The sequence below is a fragment of the Chiloscyllium plagiosum genome, chromosome 10, assembly GCF_004010195.1.
Source record: "Chiloscyllium plagiosum isolate BGI_BamShark_2017 chromosome 10, ASM401019v2, whole genome shotgun sequence".
Classification (NCBI taxonomy): domain Eukaryota; kingdom Metazoa; phylum Chordata; class Chondrichthyes; order Orectolobiformes; family Hemiscylliidae; genus Chiloscyllium; species Chiloscyllium plagiosum.
In genome coordinates, this window is record NC_057719.1 from 43,774,866 (window position 1) to 43,792,758 (window position 17,893).

The 17,893-nt window shown below is 40.0% G+C and overlaps 1 protein-coding gene across 2 annotated transcripts in view; it reads right to left on the reverse strand.

Moving 5' to 3' along the window:
• map4k5 (mitogen-activated protein kinase kinase kinase kinase 5) overlaps window positions 1-17,893 on the reverse strand; it is a 182,643-nt gene that overhangs the window by 142,974 nt on the left and 21,776 nt on the right. For both annotated transcript variants that reach the window (XM_043697614.1, XM_043697612.1), the window contains exon 2: window positions 4,162-4,219. In XM_043697614.1, the coding sequence (XP_043553549.1) occupies window positions 4,162-4,219 (58 nt within the window). The remainder of the gene's footprint in view (window positions 1-4,161; window positions 4,220-17,893) is intronic.

Here is a 17,893-nt window from a genome sequence, read left to right on the forward strand (position 1 = left end):
CACCCCCAACCCTCTGTGCTCCCATTCCAGCGCCCAACCCCATCCACTCCTACCCCACCCCCAACCCTGCTCCCCTGTCCACCATCACCCATTGTCCAAAACCTCCCCTCCCACTGCCAGGGGCAGCTGGTCCGGACACCAACAGTAAGACGGCTGCTGCTTTCGTGGGGTAAGTCTCCAAATTGCGCACGCACAGAACTTTTTAAACAGGTTCCACTTCTGCCTTGTACAAGACAATGTTGGAGAGATTATCTGGGAAGGGAATTTTAGGGTTCACCCCTGTGTATAATTCCAGGGAAATTCCAGAAGTTCTCCCAAACTTTGAATTCCAGGGAAAATTGGGGGACAGGAAGTCAGTCATTTAGAGACAGTGCCTGGACTGTCCAGGACTGTTCTCAGCAGCATTTCAGTGAGCCAAGTTTGTTTTTAATCATTGTACCTGTAAACAAAAGACGCAATCAGAGTTGAGACAGCTCTTTGACATAATGTTTCTACCGGGACCTTGAGATCCCCTTCGGATAATCCGATATTCAGATAATTGAGGCTCCTCTGTATTCATTTAATACTTTACATAGACATTGTATTTCCATGTGTAAATTCCATTTTTAGTCTCCACTTATCCCTATTATCCTTTAGTCAGACTTTTACTATTTACATACCTCCAGAAGACTTTTATGTTTGGTGCTGGTCTCTTTTTAGAGATTTTTGTCTGCTTTACTTGTTTTTCTTTTGAAACTTGCCTCAGATCCTTCTATATTCAGTGTGGTTCTCAATTGTATTTTCTACCTAACACATCATAAGTGCATGGTTTTTATTCTACTTTAATTTCCACCTTCTTGCTCATCTAGGGAGTTCTGCATTTGTTTGCTTTATCTTTCCCCAGAGAGGAAATATAACTTGACAATGCCCAAACCATTTTTTCTTTGCAGGGAGCCCATTGTTCAACTGCAAAATCTCTTGCCAACCAGTGATTTCAATCTACCTGATCTAGCTCGGCCCTTGCCCCATTGAAATTGATTCCCCTTAGTTATCAGTTTGGGTGACTATTTTGCAAAATACCACCAATCTATCTGTAGGAATGACCCCACCTTCCAAATGCTTGCCTTATCAATTAACCACCTTACTCTCATGCAATCACTTTCTTCATGGCCTCCTACAGCGTTCCAACAAAACTTAACACAAAAGAGGAACAGCATACCATTTTCTGCTTAGACACTTTACAGCCACTCAGACTCAATATTGAGCTCCACAACCTCAGGATATGACCTCGATACTTCATTACTCATATCTGCTGTGCTCCCCTCGCCAGCCCCCCTCCAGTGTCTGGTTTGTGCCATGTTGGCTTCACTTTCAGCAGAACTGATCACTTTCATAGCTAATTCACCCATTTCATGTGTCTATTACTCCATCACCACCATTATTACTGCTTTTGTCTTTTGCTCTGGGAAAGTTCATCACTCGCTCCTCCTCCCTCTGTCACTAGCATAAGAATCAAATTTTACAACTCCCTTCAGTTATGAGGAGTCATCATACTGGACTCAAAACATTAACTCCACTTCTATTTCCTCAGATGTTGACAAATTTCTCCAGCACTGTCTTTATTTCAGATTTCCAGCATCCAGAGTATTTTTCTTTTATTTAAACTTTTGACCTGTACTGATTAATCACTGTTCAGTATATCATTCATTTATCTTACAGGTCTACAATGAAGGATAGAATACAAATCACAAGTGGTGCATCCCAAGTCAGTAGCAGATGAACCAACTTCCCAATGACAGCAAATATTTTTCTAGCTTGAAATTTTATTATGTTTTCAAGTGGATAGAATGCAAGATGATTATAAATGGCCAATGGTAAAATGAAGCCTAATTAAATGATGAAGAAATTTGTACTGCAACTTGTGGCACTTAGAAACATGAAATAGCACAACACCTCTGGAAAGCTTCTGGGACCCATGAGAAAAGGAAAAACGCACTACCCCTCAGTCACACTTATGAAACTGAACTGAGACTTGCAAAGCCTGAAACAGGAAATGTAAGACTGCACATTCAATAAAATGCAAAATGGAGTGAGTGAGTGAGTGAGTGAAAGAAAGAAAAGAAAAAAAAAAGATGCAATTGAGTGATATGACACAAAAAAGCACTCATTTTTAATAAATCTTCAAATTAAATTGTTAAAAAATCTATAATTTTTCAAGACAGCTTTTCAGTGCAATTAGGGGTTAGCTGGTATTAAGACATATCCATTATCCATTTATAAATTCTTGAATGGTCAAGCCCAGATCCTTCTCACATGGTTAGTGAGAAGGTAACTCAATAGTACATAAATTAGTACTTCAAAGCTATACTCCTCTGCATAATAGTGACACTCATCTGGGTTTAGGGTGAGGGGGGAAAAATTTAAAAGAGACCCTAGGGCAAATCTTTCATGGAGAGGGTGGTGTGTGTATGGAATGAGCTGCCAGAGGAAGTGGTGGACACCGGTATAATTACAGAATTTAAAAGGCATCTGGATGGGAAGTACAGTAGCGCCTCGACTTAGGAACTTAATCCGTTCCGGGACCCGGTTCGCAAACTGAAAAGTTCGCGAACTGAATCAATTTTTCCTATTGTTCGGATAGCATAAGAATGCTTGGATGGCTGTTCACAGAGCACGTGCCAAAGACGAACTGAATGAGATCACACGGGGCCAGAGAGCTTTTGCATTCAACAAGCGCGTAGCAAAGCAGAACAATGAAACCACGTGGTCGCACACAGGCTTTTTGCGTTCTTACCTTGAATTTCGTACGTACGTTGAAGCAAAATTTTACGTATAATCCTGTTCGTAAACTGATTTGTACGTGAACAGGGTCGTTCGTATGTCGAGGCGCTACTGTATAGGTATATGAATAGGAAGGGTTTGGAGGGATCAAAGCCAAGTGCTGGCAAATGGGACTAATCTAGTCAGCATGGACGAGTTGGACCGTGCTGTAAATCTCTATGACTCTATGACCCAATTTCCACAGTCATTTGCGGTCAGAGGGTTTTTTTTTTGTCCAATTAACTCTAATAATGTTTGGTGCACAAATAATTTCACCTTTAATTTTAGCCACTCAATCAAATCACTATGGTGTCTAGCAGATCTGCAAAAAACAAAATAAATAATGTTTGGGCTAAGCATCTGTGATTGAGAAATTTGCACAAGAATGGATGTTTAATGCAACAAATGAATTAGGATTAATAGGGACTACTAGCCAAAAACTACATTTTTTTTCTGAGAATCAAAAATTAAATCAAGTTTTCAATAGCAGATAATCAAAAAAAAAGTCTATAGCCAGATCCCTGACAAGCAACCTACAACCTCTCCGGACTCAGCCAAGCTAAGAACGTTTTACCAATAAAACCTCCATAAAATACAATTACAATGGTTAGGAGTAAAATCTTTAGTTGATGACAGTAGTTCTTAATTGTTTATATTATCTAAACTTCTCACTTAGTTGCATAGGTCTGGTAATCAAGTGTAATGTGTGCAGAATGGAGATGTATAATTGGTACTTCCAGCAGAGACTCAATTATACCAGATATTACACCATCTGACTATCCTCAACTCCACTTTCCTGCCTTTTCCCCCATAACCCTCAACTTCTTTATTATATTAAAAAAACTCAGAGGAAAACAACCTCTTTCTATCCTGTCAAGCAGCAGATTCACAACACTCAAGAACCATTAAAAATAACTTTAAATAAATCAACCCAAAATCTGAAAAAAAAACTCAATTCATCCCAACTCTCAATGTTAGCAAGACTGTTCACAAAGCAAACTGCAGAAAACATGGCAGAAGTAATGAAGTAAAAACAAATTGAACAAAATCTTCAGCATTTAGGATGAATAGGGGCATTCATCAGCTGTCCTAACTTGCCATGAAACTATTCCAAAAACTTTTAAGCATTAACTGGAGATAACTGCATCTCAAACTTTAGCAAAACAAAACTACATCTTCCCATATAAACTTCCTTAAGTTAATAAACTTGATACGTGAATATCTCTGAAGCAGCTTTGATAAACAAATGGTGAGAAAGGATAGTTCCTATGTAAATGTAGAAGTTTGCCTATAAAAGGATAAAGCATTTTATTTGATACCTGCTTCAGATTAAAGTCATGTTTTGCTAAATTTAAAACTTACCTGGTTCCAATTTGATAATTTTAACTGCAGCCAATTCTCCAGTCTGCAGATTTCTTGCCTGTAATGAAAACAAGAGAATACTTTCAAGTAAAACAGAGCCAAATAGTATTACTCATGAGTTTAAGAAAGGAATATTCCATATAATGCTCTAAAAACATTCTACATTCCAAACTGTTTTACTTTTAGATGGCCAACCTCGAAGCTAAATGCATAGACACACAATTACAATAATGCGCAGAAACCTTTTGGCTCTACATTAATACCAAACGAAGGTTCCAGTGAGAGATGCCAACATTCCACACAGAAAAAGAAAATTAACAATTGCCATCTGGTTGCTCAAGCAGAAGCAAAAGATTGTATATTGCTATTTGAAGGACAGCAAGGAAAAGGTGTGTGGTTGGTTAGACCAGCATTTGACATTCAACATTATATTTAGCACAGATCCTCAAAAAGCAAAATTGCATTGAATTGGAGTGACCTTGTGACATGAGCTTTTAATTGGTTGGAAAGTAGAAGTCAAAGTAAACATAAGACAGACATGCAGTTCTACTTCATCTTTCATCAGGCATCTTCAATTTGTGCTCCAGCCAAAGATTGATGCTGGGTCCACTACTTTTCATTATTTATTTAAATGACTTGGATGTAAGCATAAGTAGTACAGTTAGTAAGTTTGCAGATTACACCAAAATTGGAGGTGTAGTGTACAGTGAAGAAGGTTATCTCAGATTACAACAGGATCTTGACCAGATGGGCCAATGGGCTGAGAAGTGGCAGATGGAGTTTAATTCAGATAAATGTGAGGTGCTGCATTTTGGGAAAACAAATCTTAGCAGGACTAATACACTTAATGATAAGATCCTAGGGAGTGTTGCTGAACAAAGAGACCTTGGAGTGCAGATTCATAGCTCCTTGAAAGTGGAGTTGCTGGTAGATAGTGAAGAAGGCGTTTGGTATGCTTTCCTTTATTGGTCAGAGTATTGAGTACAGAAGTTGGGAGATCATGTTGCGGGTGTACAGGACGTTGGTTAGGCCACTGTTGGAATATTGCATGCAATTCTGGTCTCGTTCCTATCAGAAAGATGTTGTGAAACTTGAAAGGGTTCAGAAAAGATTTACAAGGATGCTGCCAGGGTTGGAGGATTTGAGCTATAGGGAAAGGATGAATAGGCTGGGGCTGTTTTCTGAGGAGTGTCGGAGGTTGAAGGATGACCTTATCAAGGTTTATAACATCATGAGGAGCATGGATAGGATAAATAGACAGTCTTTTCCCTGGGGGAGTCCAGACCAGAGGGTATAGGTTTAGAGTGAGAGGGGAAAGATATAAAAAAGACCTCACGGCACGTTTTCACACAGAGGGTGGCACGTGTATGGAATGAGCTGCCAGAGGAAGTGCTGGAGGCTAGTACAATTGCAACATTTAAAAGGCATCTGGATGGGTATATGAATAGGAAGGGTTTGAAGGGATATGGGCCAGGTGGGACTAGGTTGGGTTGGGATATCTGGTTGGCATGGACAAGTTGGACCGAAGAGTCTGTTTCGCGCTGTACATCTCTATGACTCTATAAATACTTTAAGGGAACACCAAATCCTTTTTCTTTCCTCCGACAGTCCAAAGATGTGCAGGTCAGGTGAATTGGCCATGCTAAATTGCCCGTAGTGTTAGGTAAGGGGTAAATGTAGGGGTATGGGTGGGTTGCGCCTCGGTGGGTCGGTGTGGACTTGTTGGGCCGAAGGGCCTGTTTCCACACTAATGTAATCTAATCTATATCACAAGCTCAAAAACAGAATCAGATTTTGGTATTGATTGAGGGATAAATATTAGCCAGAACACTGGAGATAACTCCCTACACTTGGCTAACAAAGTGTCATGGAACCTTAAACTTCCTTTTCCAAAATCATTAACAAATTTTATCAAGTACATGGTGCAATTTTCAACTTAAGTGCTTGAAAAAGTGTGACAGAATTTAAACTTTTCTCAGTGTTCCACTCTGATCAATCTCAATAGACTTGATATTCACCATTTACATTGTCAGGCAAAGAGCTGAAGGAATCCTTCACAGAGTTTTCATCCCCTCTGTACTTGTGCCTAAATGGTTTTAGTCAGAGCCTTTTCCCCATTGTGACTCTGCGACAGCTACCCCAAGGTTTCTCACATACTTTAGTATCATGAATATGCCTGCCTGCAATGCCTAGTTACAGACAACTCTTTGAACTAAAAGGAAGATCAGCTGGTTTCAGGGAGACCAAAGAGCAGCTTTCACAGAGTGCTGGCTTCTCTGGAGCTTCCCTGGTGAGATTGCGAGACCATAAGATACAGGAGCAGAGTCATTCCATCATTTAATTATAGCTAATAGGTTTCTCAACCCCCGTTCTCTTTACTTCCCCCCGTAACCCTTGATCCCCTTATTAAGGACATGTGTAACAGTGGGTTGCTTCAACCACTGAACTTCAACCACTGATTCATTCACCAGATCTTCTCTGCAAATCACATTCCCCAAGATGATAAACAAATAACCCACAATCTATTGTAAATTATTTCAGGTACTCTGAAGTAAGATTGTCTCTCAGCACCTCTTGCATCAGATTTCAGGATAATGCCTTCGAGAGAATCAAATAAGGAATACTTGCCAATAATTCAGATGCTTCTGAAGATTTCTGAAAGTGGACATACAATGACTTTTCAAATATTCACTTCCCATTTCAAACCAGATTAGAACGTAAGCAAGTGGCTGTTTCAGTGCAGTGATAGTATACCAACCAGGAGTAAGAAGAAGTGCAACCCTGGTACAATATGGAGAATTTTGACTGTTGTTTAAAAAAAAACTTAATTCATCATGCTTCTACTCGTTATATTCAAACATTCCTTTGATAAACAATACACTCATGAACACACTTAACTCCCCAAAGCTTCATCTATCAAAGAACTACGAGTACAACCTCTCTTCTTTGCACGACTACTTTCAATAGTTTGACACAGAACAACCAAAAGTAAAAGCACAGAAACCCTAATTAATTCCTCACATAGCAAGGCATCCAAATTGAATTGGGTCTCAAATATTACTTTTATAGATTTCTGATGCTTCAATTCAGCCAAAAGTGCGTGCATACAGTATTTATTACCACAAAAGACTTCTAAATGATATGGAAGTAATATTTGAGATTAGATTCCCTACAGAGTGGAAACAGGCCCTTCGGCCCAAAAAGTCCACACCGACCCTCCGAAGAGCAACCCACCCAGACCCATTCCCTGACATTTACCCCTGACTAATGCACCTAACACTACGGGCAATTTACCACGGCCAATTCACCTAACATGCACATCCTTTGGATTGTGGCAGGAAACCGGAGCACCCGGAGAAAACCCACACAGACACGGGGAGGATGTGCAAACTCCACACAGGCAGTCACCCGAGGCTGGAATCTAACCTGGGACCTTGGTGCTGTGAGGCAGCAGTGCTAACCACTGAGCCACCATGCCGCCCTACCATAGCAGTTTTATGCATAACTTTAAGATCTCTCAAACCTTTGGATTCACTGGCTTTTTGTCATAAAAACTTGCTTACAAGCTAATAAAATATTAAGAAATAATGGCAGCATCAAATAGTTGCTTGAAACCACATTCTGGCTATTTAATTTCCTCAAAGTACAGCAAACTTTGTTTTAACCGCCACTCTCGATAAATCAACAAGATTTGTATACCGAAAGTTTACTGCATTATCACGATCTCTGCGATGTCCAAGTAGTCAGTTGAAGATGACAGTGAGAAGGCTCTCTGCCAGTAAATTTTATTTAAGGCAAAGTTGTGTTATGATTTATGCCATAAATAAAATATAACAATGATATGTAAACCCCCTACATTACGATTCTATTACTTAGTGTGTGTTTTTAACAGTGACATCTTGAACAACCGGAATATTGGTCAACTGACACACTCCTGGTCCCATTGATGCCAAGTAGTAAAACCTTTGCTGTATTCCCAAATGAACTTGAGCTGACAGGCCATGTTTTGATTCTTGCCATTACATAGTTTCTCAAACCTCTTTCCTTCTTATGCTTTAAGTTTTCTCTTCATATGACATGATATCTTTCATCTTCATCAAGTTTATTGATTCTGCTGCAATTCAGTTCCCCACAGATTAAGCACCATCAGTGCACTTAATTTTAATTCTTGAAATGAACTTTCCATCATCTTGCAGCTTCTCTCACTTTTCGTTGGAGCCACTAGAAAAGAATTGTCTCCACATCACTAACTTCCAACTCACTCACTCTCTTATGTTCCCATTAATATACCACTGCTACTGGTCACCTACTAAATACTTATAATTTTAATGGTCCCAACTCCAAATCACTTAGTATCTCCCTTTTGTACAGCTTCTATCTTTTGTTCCTTCAAGTGAGTGAAGCTGCTATTCAGCAAGCTTGTGCCCAGCTCTGGAATGATCATACAGCTATTAGCACACCATGCGCACACATTTTTCTATTACTCTAGCATCATCCTCGAAAGCAAGAGAGCACTTTTTTGTCAAGTGCAGGGAACTGTAAAACTTTAATTAGTTGGTTATGCCAAGTTTCTAGCAAACTGGCTTCTAGTATTCCAAGTTAGTTATTGTAGTTAATAGTTTTAACTTGTCTTTTCGTTACTCTTTCAGGCTATGAGGATCTTATAGGGAAAAGTAATCTATATGATTACTGAAATCAAAAACATTTTTCCCCAAAGGCATTTTAATAGACTAAAGTAGATAAATTGCATTTCACCATTACATTCAAGTCATTATTTTGCCCAATCAGAACTGGAGAGGTATTGAGAAGGAGAGATTCAGCCAAACATGCTAACCCCGATCTAAACTCTTCCAAGCAAAGCTCAAATCAGTGTGCAATCTTAAGTGACTAGAAATAATAATCTTGAAGTACTGTAGTAAAAGTTCTCATGTCAAACGCAGACCAAATACGAATGGAGACAATGATGCAAAAGCTCTTATGCGGCAGCAGCAACTCGAAGGGCGGGAGCTTGCAACAGGGGCCTGCCAGGAGCAGTGAGTCACTGATTTGTGCTTCTAAGTTTGAAAGCAGACAGCAGAGGTTTCTGGGAAAGGAAGGACTTCTTATTTTTATTTCCATCCAGCTATAAAAGTCAGTGTTTTCTCAACCCGAGACCCAAGCTTTGTAGGGCCTCTCACCCAACCATCTCCTCTCATCTTAAAGACCAGGGACATATAAGGTAAGTGTCTCTTCTTTTTTACTTTGTGACAAGAGGACTAGCAGAGATGGCAGTGCAGGGAGAACAATGTTCCTCCTGCATGATATTTGAGGTGAGTGACGCTATTCCTGCCCCATCCAAGTACATCTACAGGGAGTGCACCCAACTCTCACTCCTCCAAGACAGTGTTAGGGAACTGGAGCGGGAGCTGGATGAACTTTAGATCATTCAGGAGGCAGAGGCTGTGATAGATAAGATTTACAGGAAAGTAGTTACTCCTCGGCACGAAGAAAGCTGGGTGACTGTTCGAAGTGGGGGGATAAAAAAAAAAGTCAGTGGAGAGTTCCCCTGTGGTCGATCCCCTGAAAAACATGTATACCTTTTTGGATACTGTTGAGGGGGACGACTTACCAGGGGTATGCAGTGGGGCCCAGGTCTCTGGCACAGAAGCGAAGGAGGGAAAGGAGGAGAGTGTTAGTCAATGGGGATTCAATAGTTAGAGGCTTAGATTGAAAAGTTTGTTGGGAGCGAAGGAGACTCACGGTTGGTGTATTGCCCCCTAGGTGCCAGGATCCGTGATGTCTCGGATTGTATCTTTCGGGTCCTGAAGGGAGAGGAGACTAGCCTCAAGTCGTTGTCCATATTAGGTATCAACGACATAGGTAGAAAGAGGGATAGGGATATAAGGCAGGATTTCAGAGAGCTAAGGTGGAAGCTGAGAGCTAGAACAGAGTTGTTATCCCTGGTTTGTTACTCGTGCCATGTGATAGCGAGGCAATGAATAGTGAGAGATATCAGTTGAACACGTGGCTGCAAGGTTGTGTGGGGGAGGGGTTTCAGGTTTTTGGATAATTGGGGCTCGTTCTGGGGAAGGTGGGACCTGTACAAACAGGACAGTCTTCACTTGAACCAGAGGGGTACTAATATCCTGGGTGGGAAATTTGCTGGTGCTATTCAGGTGGGTTTAAACTAGCTCAGCAAGGGGATGGGAACCGGAGGTGCAGTTGCAGTGCACAGGAGGATGAGAGCAGGAAGGACAGGGACAGGATTTCAGAGTCACAGGAATGTGATGGCAGACTGTGAAGTGGTTTGAAGTGTGTTTACTTCAACGTCAGAAGTATCCCAAATAAGGTAAGTGAGCTTGCAGCATGGATAGGTACCTGGGACTTGCATGTTGTGGCCATTTCGGAGACATGGATAGAGCAGGGTGAGGAATGGATGTTGCAGGTTCCAGGGGTTAGATCTTTCATTAAGTACAGGCAAGGCAGTAAAAGAGGGGAAGGCATGGCCTTGTTAATCAAGGATACTATAACGGTGGTGGAGAGAACTTTTGATGAGGACTCGTCTACTGAGATTAGAAACAGGAGAGGAGAGGTCATACTGCTTGGAGTTTTTTTTTTAATAGGCCTCCGCAGAGTTCCAGGGAGATGGAAGAGAGGATTAGCAAACTTATTCTGGAGGGGAGTGAAAGGAACAGGATGGTCATTATGGGAGACTAACTTCCCCAACATTGACTGGAAATGCTATAACTCCTGTACATTGGATGGATCGGTTTTCATCCAATGTGTACAGGAGGGTTTCCTGACACAGTATGTCGAAGGGCCGACAAGAGGGGAGGCCACACTGGATCTGGCACTTGGTAAAGAACCAGGCCAGGAGTTTGATTTAGTTGTAGGTGAGCACTTTGGAGAGACTGACCATAATTCAGTTACGTTTAGTTTTGCGATGGAAAGGGATAGGTACATGCCACAGGTCAAAAGTTATCGATGGGGCAAGGGCAATTATAATGCGATTAGACAAGAATTAGGATGCATAGAATGGGGTAGCAAAATGCAGGGGATGCAGACAATCGAAATGTAGAACTGGTTTAAGGAACAGATATTGCGTGTCCTTGATAGGTATTTCTCTGTCAGGCAGGGAGGAAGTGATAAGGTAAGGGAACTGTGGTTTACAACAGAAATTGCATCTCTTGTTACGAAGAAGGAGGCGGCTTATGTGTTGATGAGGCAAGATGGTTCAGATGAGGCAATAGAGAGTTACAGATCAGCTAGGAAGGATTTAAAAGGAGAGAGTTAAGAAGAGCAAAGAGAGGACACGAGCAGAATAAAGGAGAATCCTAAAGCTTTCTATAGGTATGACAGGAATAATAGGATGTCTAGGGTAGGAATAGGGCCAGTCAAAGATAGAAGTGGAAATTGATTCGTGGACCCTGTGGAGATCGGAGAGGTGCTAAACGAATATTTCTTATTGGTTTTCACTCAGGAAAATGAAAATATTGTTGAGAAGAAGAATGGGGTATGAGATATTAGACTAGAAAGGATCGAGGTTAGTTACGAACAGGTGTTATCAATTCTAGAAGGAGTGAGGGGAGGGGATTTATCCGAGGATTCTCTGGGAAGCGAGGGAGGAGATAGCAGAGCCTTTGGCTTTGATATTTGAGTCGTCATTGTCTACAGGTTTAGTACCAAGGGACTGCAGGATTGCAAATGTTGTGCCCTTGTTCAAGGAGGGCAGTAGAGATGGCCCAGATAATTATAGATCAGTGAGCCTTACTTCTGTTGTAGGAAAGGTTTTGGAAAGGATTATAAGATTTATAATCATCTAGCAAGCAACAATTTGATCTCAGATAGTCAACATGGTTTCATCAAGGGCAGGTCGTGTCTCACAAACCTCACTGAGATTTTGAGAAGAAGGAGAACAAGCATGTAGATGTAGATGAGGGTAGGGCAGTTGACGTGGTATAAATGGATTTCAGTAAACCTTTGATAAGGTTCAACATGGTAGGCTGTTGGAGAAAATGCAGAGGCATGGGATTGAGGGTGATTTAGCAGTTTGGATTAGAAACTGGCTTTCTGAAAGAAGGCAGCGAGTGGTGGTTGATGGAAAATATTCAGCCTGGAGTTCAGTTACTAGTGGTGTACCACAAGGGTCTGTTTTGGACCACTGCTGTTTGTAATTTTTATAAATGACTTAGACACAGGCATAGGTGGATGGATTAGTAAATTTGGAGACGACACTAAAGTTGGTAGAGTAGTGGACAGTGTGGAAGAATGTTACAGGTTGCAGGGGGACTTGGATAAACTGCAGAATTGGGCTGAGAGGTGGCAAATGGATTTCAATGCAGCTAAAGGTGAGGTGATGTACTTTGGGAAGAATAACAGGAAGGCAAGTACTGGGTCAATGGAAAGATTCTTGGTAGTGTGGATATGCAGAGGAAACTTGGGGGATCCATGTACATAGATCCCTGAAAGTTGTCACCCAGGTTGATAATGCTGTTAAGAAGGCATACTGTGTGTTAGGTTTCATTCGTAGAGGGAGTGAGTTCCGGAGCCGCAATATCATGCTGCAACTATACAAACGCTGGTGCGGCCACACTTAGAATATTGTGTACAGTTCTGGTCCCCATATTTCGGGAAGGATGTGGAAGCATTGGAAAAGGTGCAGAGGAGATTTACCAGGATGTTGCCTGGTCTGGAGGTAAGCTCTTATGAGGAAAGGCTGAGAGACTTGAACCTGTTCTCATTGGCAAGAAGGCGGCTAAGAGGGGATTTGATAGAGACACACAAGATGATCAGAGGATTAGATAGTGAAAGTCTTTTTCCAAGGATGATGACGTCAGCGTGGATGAGGGAGCACAACTACAAATTCAGGGGTGATAGATTTAAGAGATGTCAGAGGCAGGTTCTTTACACAGAGTGGTAAGGGTGTGGAATGCCCTTCCTGCTAATGTAGTCAACTCAGCCACATTAGGGATTTTAAACAATCCTTAGATAAGCTCATGGATGATTTTGGGATAGTGTAGGGGGACGAGCTAAGAATAATTCATAGGTTGGCGCAACATTGAGGGCCGAAGGGCCTGTTCTGCGCTGTATTGTTCCATGTTCTAAGTGTCCTTGGGGTCCTTTCCTCCTTATGACCTCCAAGTCAGCAGTACTGTCTTACCATACAAACTGAACAATTGAGTAAAATATAGATTTGAGAATTCCCAGACTAATCACATTTTACAGGTGCTACAGAATTAAAGGTATCAGAACAATGCCACTTCTAAATTGCCATTTTTAAATTGCATAATTGCACTAGTTATTTTGTGGCAACAGGTTCTTGTGTCATTCTGGCTTACCGCAGCATTGTCAATTACTTGTGTAGCATGTTGCCACTCCCAGATTTAAACATGTAAGCTGAGACACTTGAATATAAAAATAAATTGTACTATCATAGGTGCTATCACTTAGCTGAAATAAGATAGTAACATGTTTCCCAATGTGGCATACATGAACACTTGAGACTTTTCAAAGAGGAGTAGAGGCTACCTGGGCAGCAAACTCCCTCACATACAAAACCAAAAACAGACTACCCGACCATTCATTTAATTTACAAATTAAGAAATTGAAATGGTAAGATAATCTACAACCTGTATTTTTAAACTTTTCAATCCATTTGACATTAATACTGTTCAGTTTTTAGTAGTCAATGCAAATATATATACTTTTGAACATCTTACTGCAGTGAAGCAAGGCACTTAGGAGTTGAAATTCAAATATTTACAGGCACACTGGTATGTAATGCCAATAAAACAAATGACAAAAATAGTTCATTTGCAATTGAAATTGTTTTATGATAAATTAAGCCAAACAAATTTGCAGACAAAAAATATAAAGTTTCAACTCTAACCCCACAACTCATTAACTTACAGTAAAATTACCAACAGCACAAATAGCTTCTCAAAAATAACAAAGGCACGTAAAATAAATGGAAAGTTAATCTGATGAATACATATACTTTTACTGCCAGAATTCCAAAATTCTCAGGTGGACAATGTTCACAAGTTACAAAGTCAGCCTTCTACTGCTTCAATAAAAACAAAGTTTAAAGTGATGTGCAAAAGCAGTAAGGCAGATGTGAATTTTTTTTTTCACAAAGCAAGTAGTTAGGGTAGAGAATGCTCTGCCTGTAAATGTGGGCAGCAGGTTCAATTGTGGCATTCAAGAGAGCATTGGAGGATTATTTGAATAGGAAGTGTGCAAGGGATAGGGAAAAAGCAGAAGATTAGCAGCAGGTAGTTGTGCTCATCTGAAGAGCATGCACAGGGAGATAAGTAATTCTGCATAATAACAATTCTGTGAAAACCAGAACTGTCGGGAGTATTAAAAAACACCCAAATATAAAACATTTGAAGTATCTAATAATACTGATGATGGATGAGTTAACTTACAAATGTACATAGTGCACATCACATTTTCTTATTTGTTTATGTGATGTGGGTGTCACTGGCTAGACCAGCATTTAATTGACCATCCCTAATTGCCAGAGAGCAATTACCCACAGTTATGTAGCCAGACCAGGTAGGAATGGCAGTTTCTTTCCCTTAAGGACAATAGTGAAGCAGATGGCTTTTTCCAACAATCGACAACAGCTTCACAGTCATCATTAATTCCAGAACTTATCATTTATTAAATTAAAATTCCACTATATGCCATAGCAGGATTTGAACTCGAATCCCCAGAACCATTATCTGGGGCCTCTGGATGATATTATTATTATTATTATTATTATTATTATTGTAATGCCATGCCAATAACTAATTTTTGATTGCTTATCGGGTTTGCAGTATGGTGCGCATGGTAAGCTTCATATTAATACACACTCTTGTTCTTTGCAGACAAAGGACATGAACCCACACAGCACCCATTTCAATTCAACAAAATAGGCCTCAGCCATTTATTGCTTCATTTCTCAAAGCAATACCTTGACTGTAGTCAACTTACCCTATTTAAAATTGAAACAATTTGTAGTTAATGGTCTACCATCATTATTTGTTGAATTCTCCATTGCAACACCTCTACCAATCAATTGATCAATGCCTTCCTCTTATACAATGTAAATATTGTTTACCCCTTGTACCAAGAAAAGAGGATGTTTATTTCCCATTTAATTGATATTGGGAATTGTGTTAATGAGTGCAAGGTGAAAAGCTACAAAAAAGATGTATGCTTTCTTCAGCAATGCTGAAGTTGCACGACATATAGCTTCTCAATATGGCAAGCAATTAATTACACTAACCAAGAATGGACTGGCCCTCACCCAACACCAGTAAACTCATGTAATGGAAGACTAGTAATCCTCAACTCTAATGGAATCAATGACAAATCAAAGGGTGTCTGCAAGATGCTGCAGCTAATATTTCTTTGGCAAACTAATTCAAACAAAACTTTCAACTTTTGAACTACAAGACAGCATATTATAGTTGCTAATCCAAAAATGTTAAGATTAATCTTGCTGGACTTTTAAACATCTTGCTTGTGGTTAGTGAAATCAGCAAGACATATCTAGAAGGAATTTAAATTTATCATACAAATCACTTTGAACTTGACTAATGAATCCCATCGAAAAACTCAAAATAGAATAAAAGAACAAAAATCAGCCATGTAATAGATCCAATGCATCATTTCATTCTTCAATGAGATGCAGCAACTTCACAAAAGGCATAAAACACAAATTGGAGAGAACACTCTTATTCAAAAAGGGTGACAGATAATGTAAAATGGTTCAGTGAATTCACAATGACCATGTTTAAAGAGTTGAACTGGTGAGTAACTCAGCTGTAGAATTACAAGGTGGAAAGCTTTAAACAGGACAAGATATTATATTGGTTTCCATTTCTTCATTACTTGAGATAAGCATGTGTGGAAAACCAAAACAAAGGCATTTAATTATGTCTAAAATTAGGAAATTACAGTCATTGATTGAAATAGTAAATTATCAATAGCAATACTAAAATAAAAATGCAACTAATTAAAATACCAACACTAAAATTCACAGGAGGACAGAGAAGCAAAACAGGAAAGAAAAGAAAAACAGTGCCAAAAACAATACACAAACATTGGGTTAGCACTGCTGCCTCACAGCGCCAGAGACCCGGGTTCAATGCCCACCTCAGGCGACTGTCTGTGTGGAGTTTGCACATTCTCCCCGTGCCTGCGTGGGTTTCCTCCGGGTGCTCCGGTTTCCTCCCACAGTACAAAGATGTGCAGGTTAGCCAAATTGGCCATGCTAAGTTGCCCGTAGTGTTAGGTGAAGGGGTAAATGTGGAGGAATGGGTCTGGGTGGGTTGCTCTTCGGAGGATTGGTGTGGACTTGTTGGGCCGAAGGGCCTATTTCTACACTATGTAAACTAATAAAGATTTTAAAAAGCACCTAGGTTCAAAAGGAATCAATTTACACTGAGTTGAAAAACAAAGGATCAGACATACCAGTGGGAGTACAATATATGCTGCCAAACTATGAAAAGGAAATAAAGGTTGGCAATTGTAAACAAATTAGAACAAGGTATATTGCCAATAAAGCAAGACTTGGAGTATCCCAAAATACTTTTCTTTGCTCTTGGGAGTGTGACATTTATTGTCCATTTATTGTCCATCCAGAATTGCATGAAGATTTGAAAAGTTAACCACATTGTGAAGAGTCTTTGGACTTGAAACATTAAATTTGCTTATCTCTCCATAGATGCTGCCAGACGTGTTGAGTTTTAGTTACATAATGGGATTAATTTTATGCAAACGAGACGGAGTAGAAACAGGAGTTCTTTTTCAAAGGGTACAATGGAACTGGTGAGTTCGTTATGACAATCCAGCAGACTTCTTCCCTATGCTTTTTCTGCCAGCACAAAAATGAGCAGAATTATTAATTTTAGTTTCACAATATTCAAGTTGCTAACCCAGTAATACAACCACTAAGAACAGAGCTAAAAAGTAAGAAGTACAGATTGAAGAATTTTACTTCAGGCAAATCTGTTGCTAGCCCAAAAAGAGAATAATTACTATCATTATAAAGCAGAGATTGACACCATCACCCCACACAACCCTGAGAACTAAAACTGAAAACATCCAAAGGAAGGTGTTTTGAAACGCCTTATAATCTGTAAAATGAGTGGGAAAAGTGATGTAACCTGCTTTTCAGTAACTTCTAATGGTTAAAAAAAATAAATCCCTGACATTCACTCAAAATTAGTTAATAATTTACCTTAGTCTAACAGTGAACAAATTAACTAAACTATTAACAAACCAAATAAATCCCTTCCAACTACTAACTATTCCCAAATAAAACAAGATTCTAATGGTATGTTGTTCCAATAAATATGTCCCACTTATATAAAAAGCAGAATTTAGACTCAAAATCACAGCCAGGTTATATGTCTTCCAAATGTTCTGTGACTTCTCCATCGATCCTTCTGTCAGGAATGCCTTCTCTGTTGTTATTTAGATGGTGCTTTCTCTCCTACATTGATGACAGAGAGTCAGCATTCTCTCAAAAGAGCGCTTAGGGCTATTAGCTCTGGCTGATGGCAGTTAAACGTTTGGGTGAAGATTTGTAGCTCGGGTGCTCGTTGTGGTTCTGTTCGCCGAGCTGGAAATTTTTGTTGCAAACATTTCGTCCCCTGTCTAGGTGACATCCTCAGTGCTTGGGAGCCTCCTGTGAAGCGCTTCTGTGGTGTTTCCTCCGGCATTTATAGTGGCCTGTCCCTGCCGCTCCCGGTTG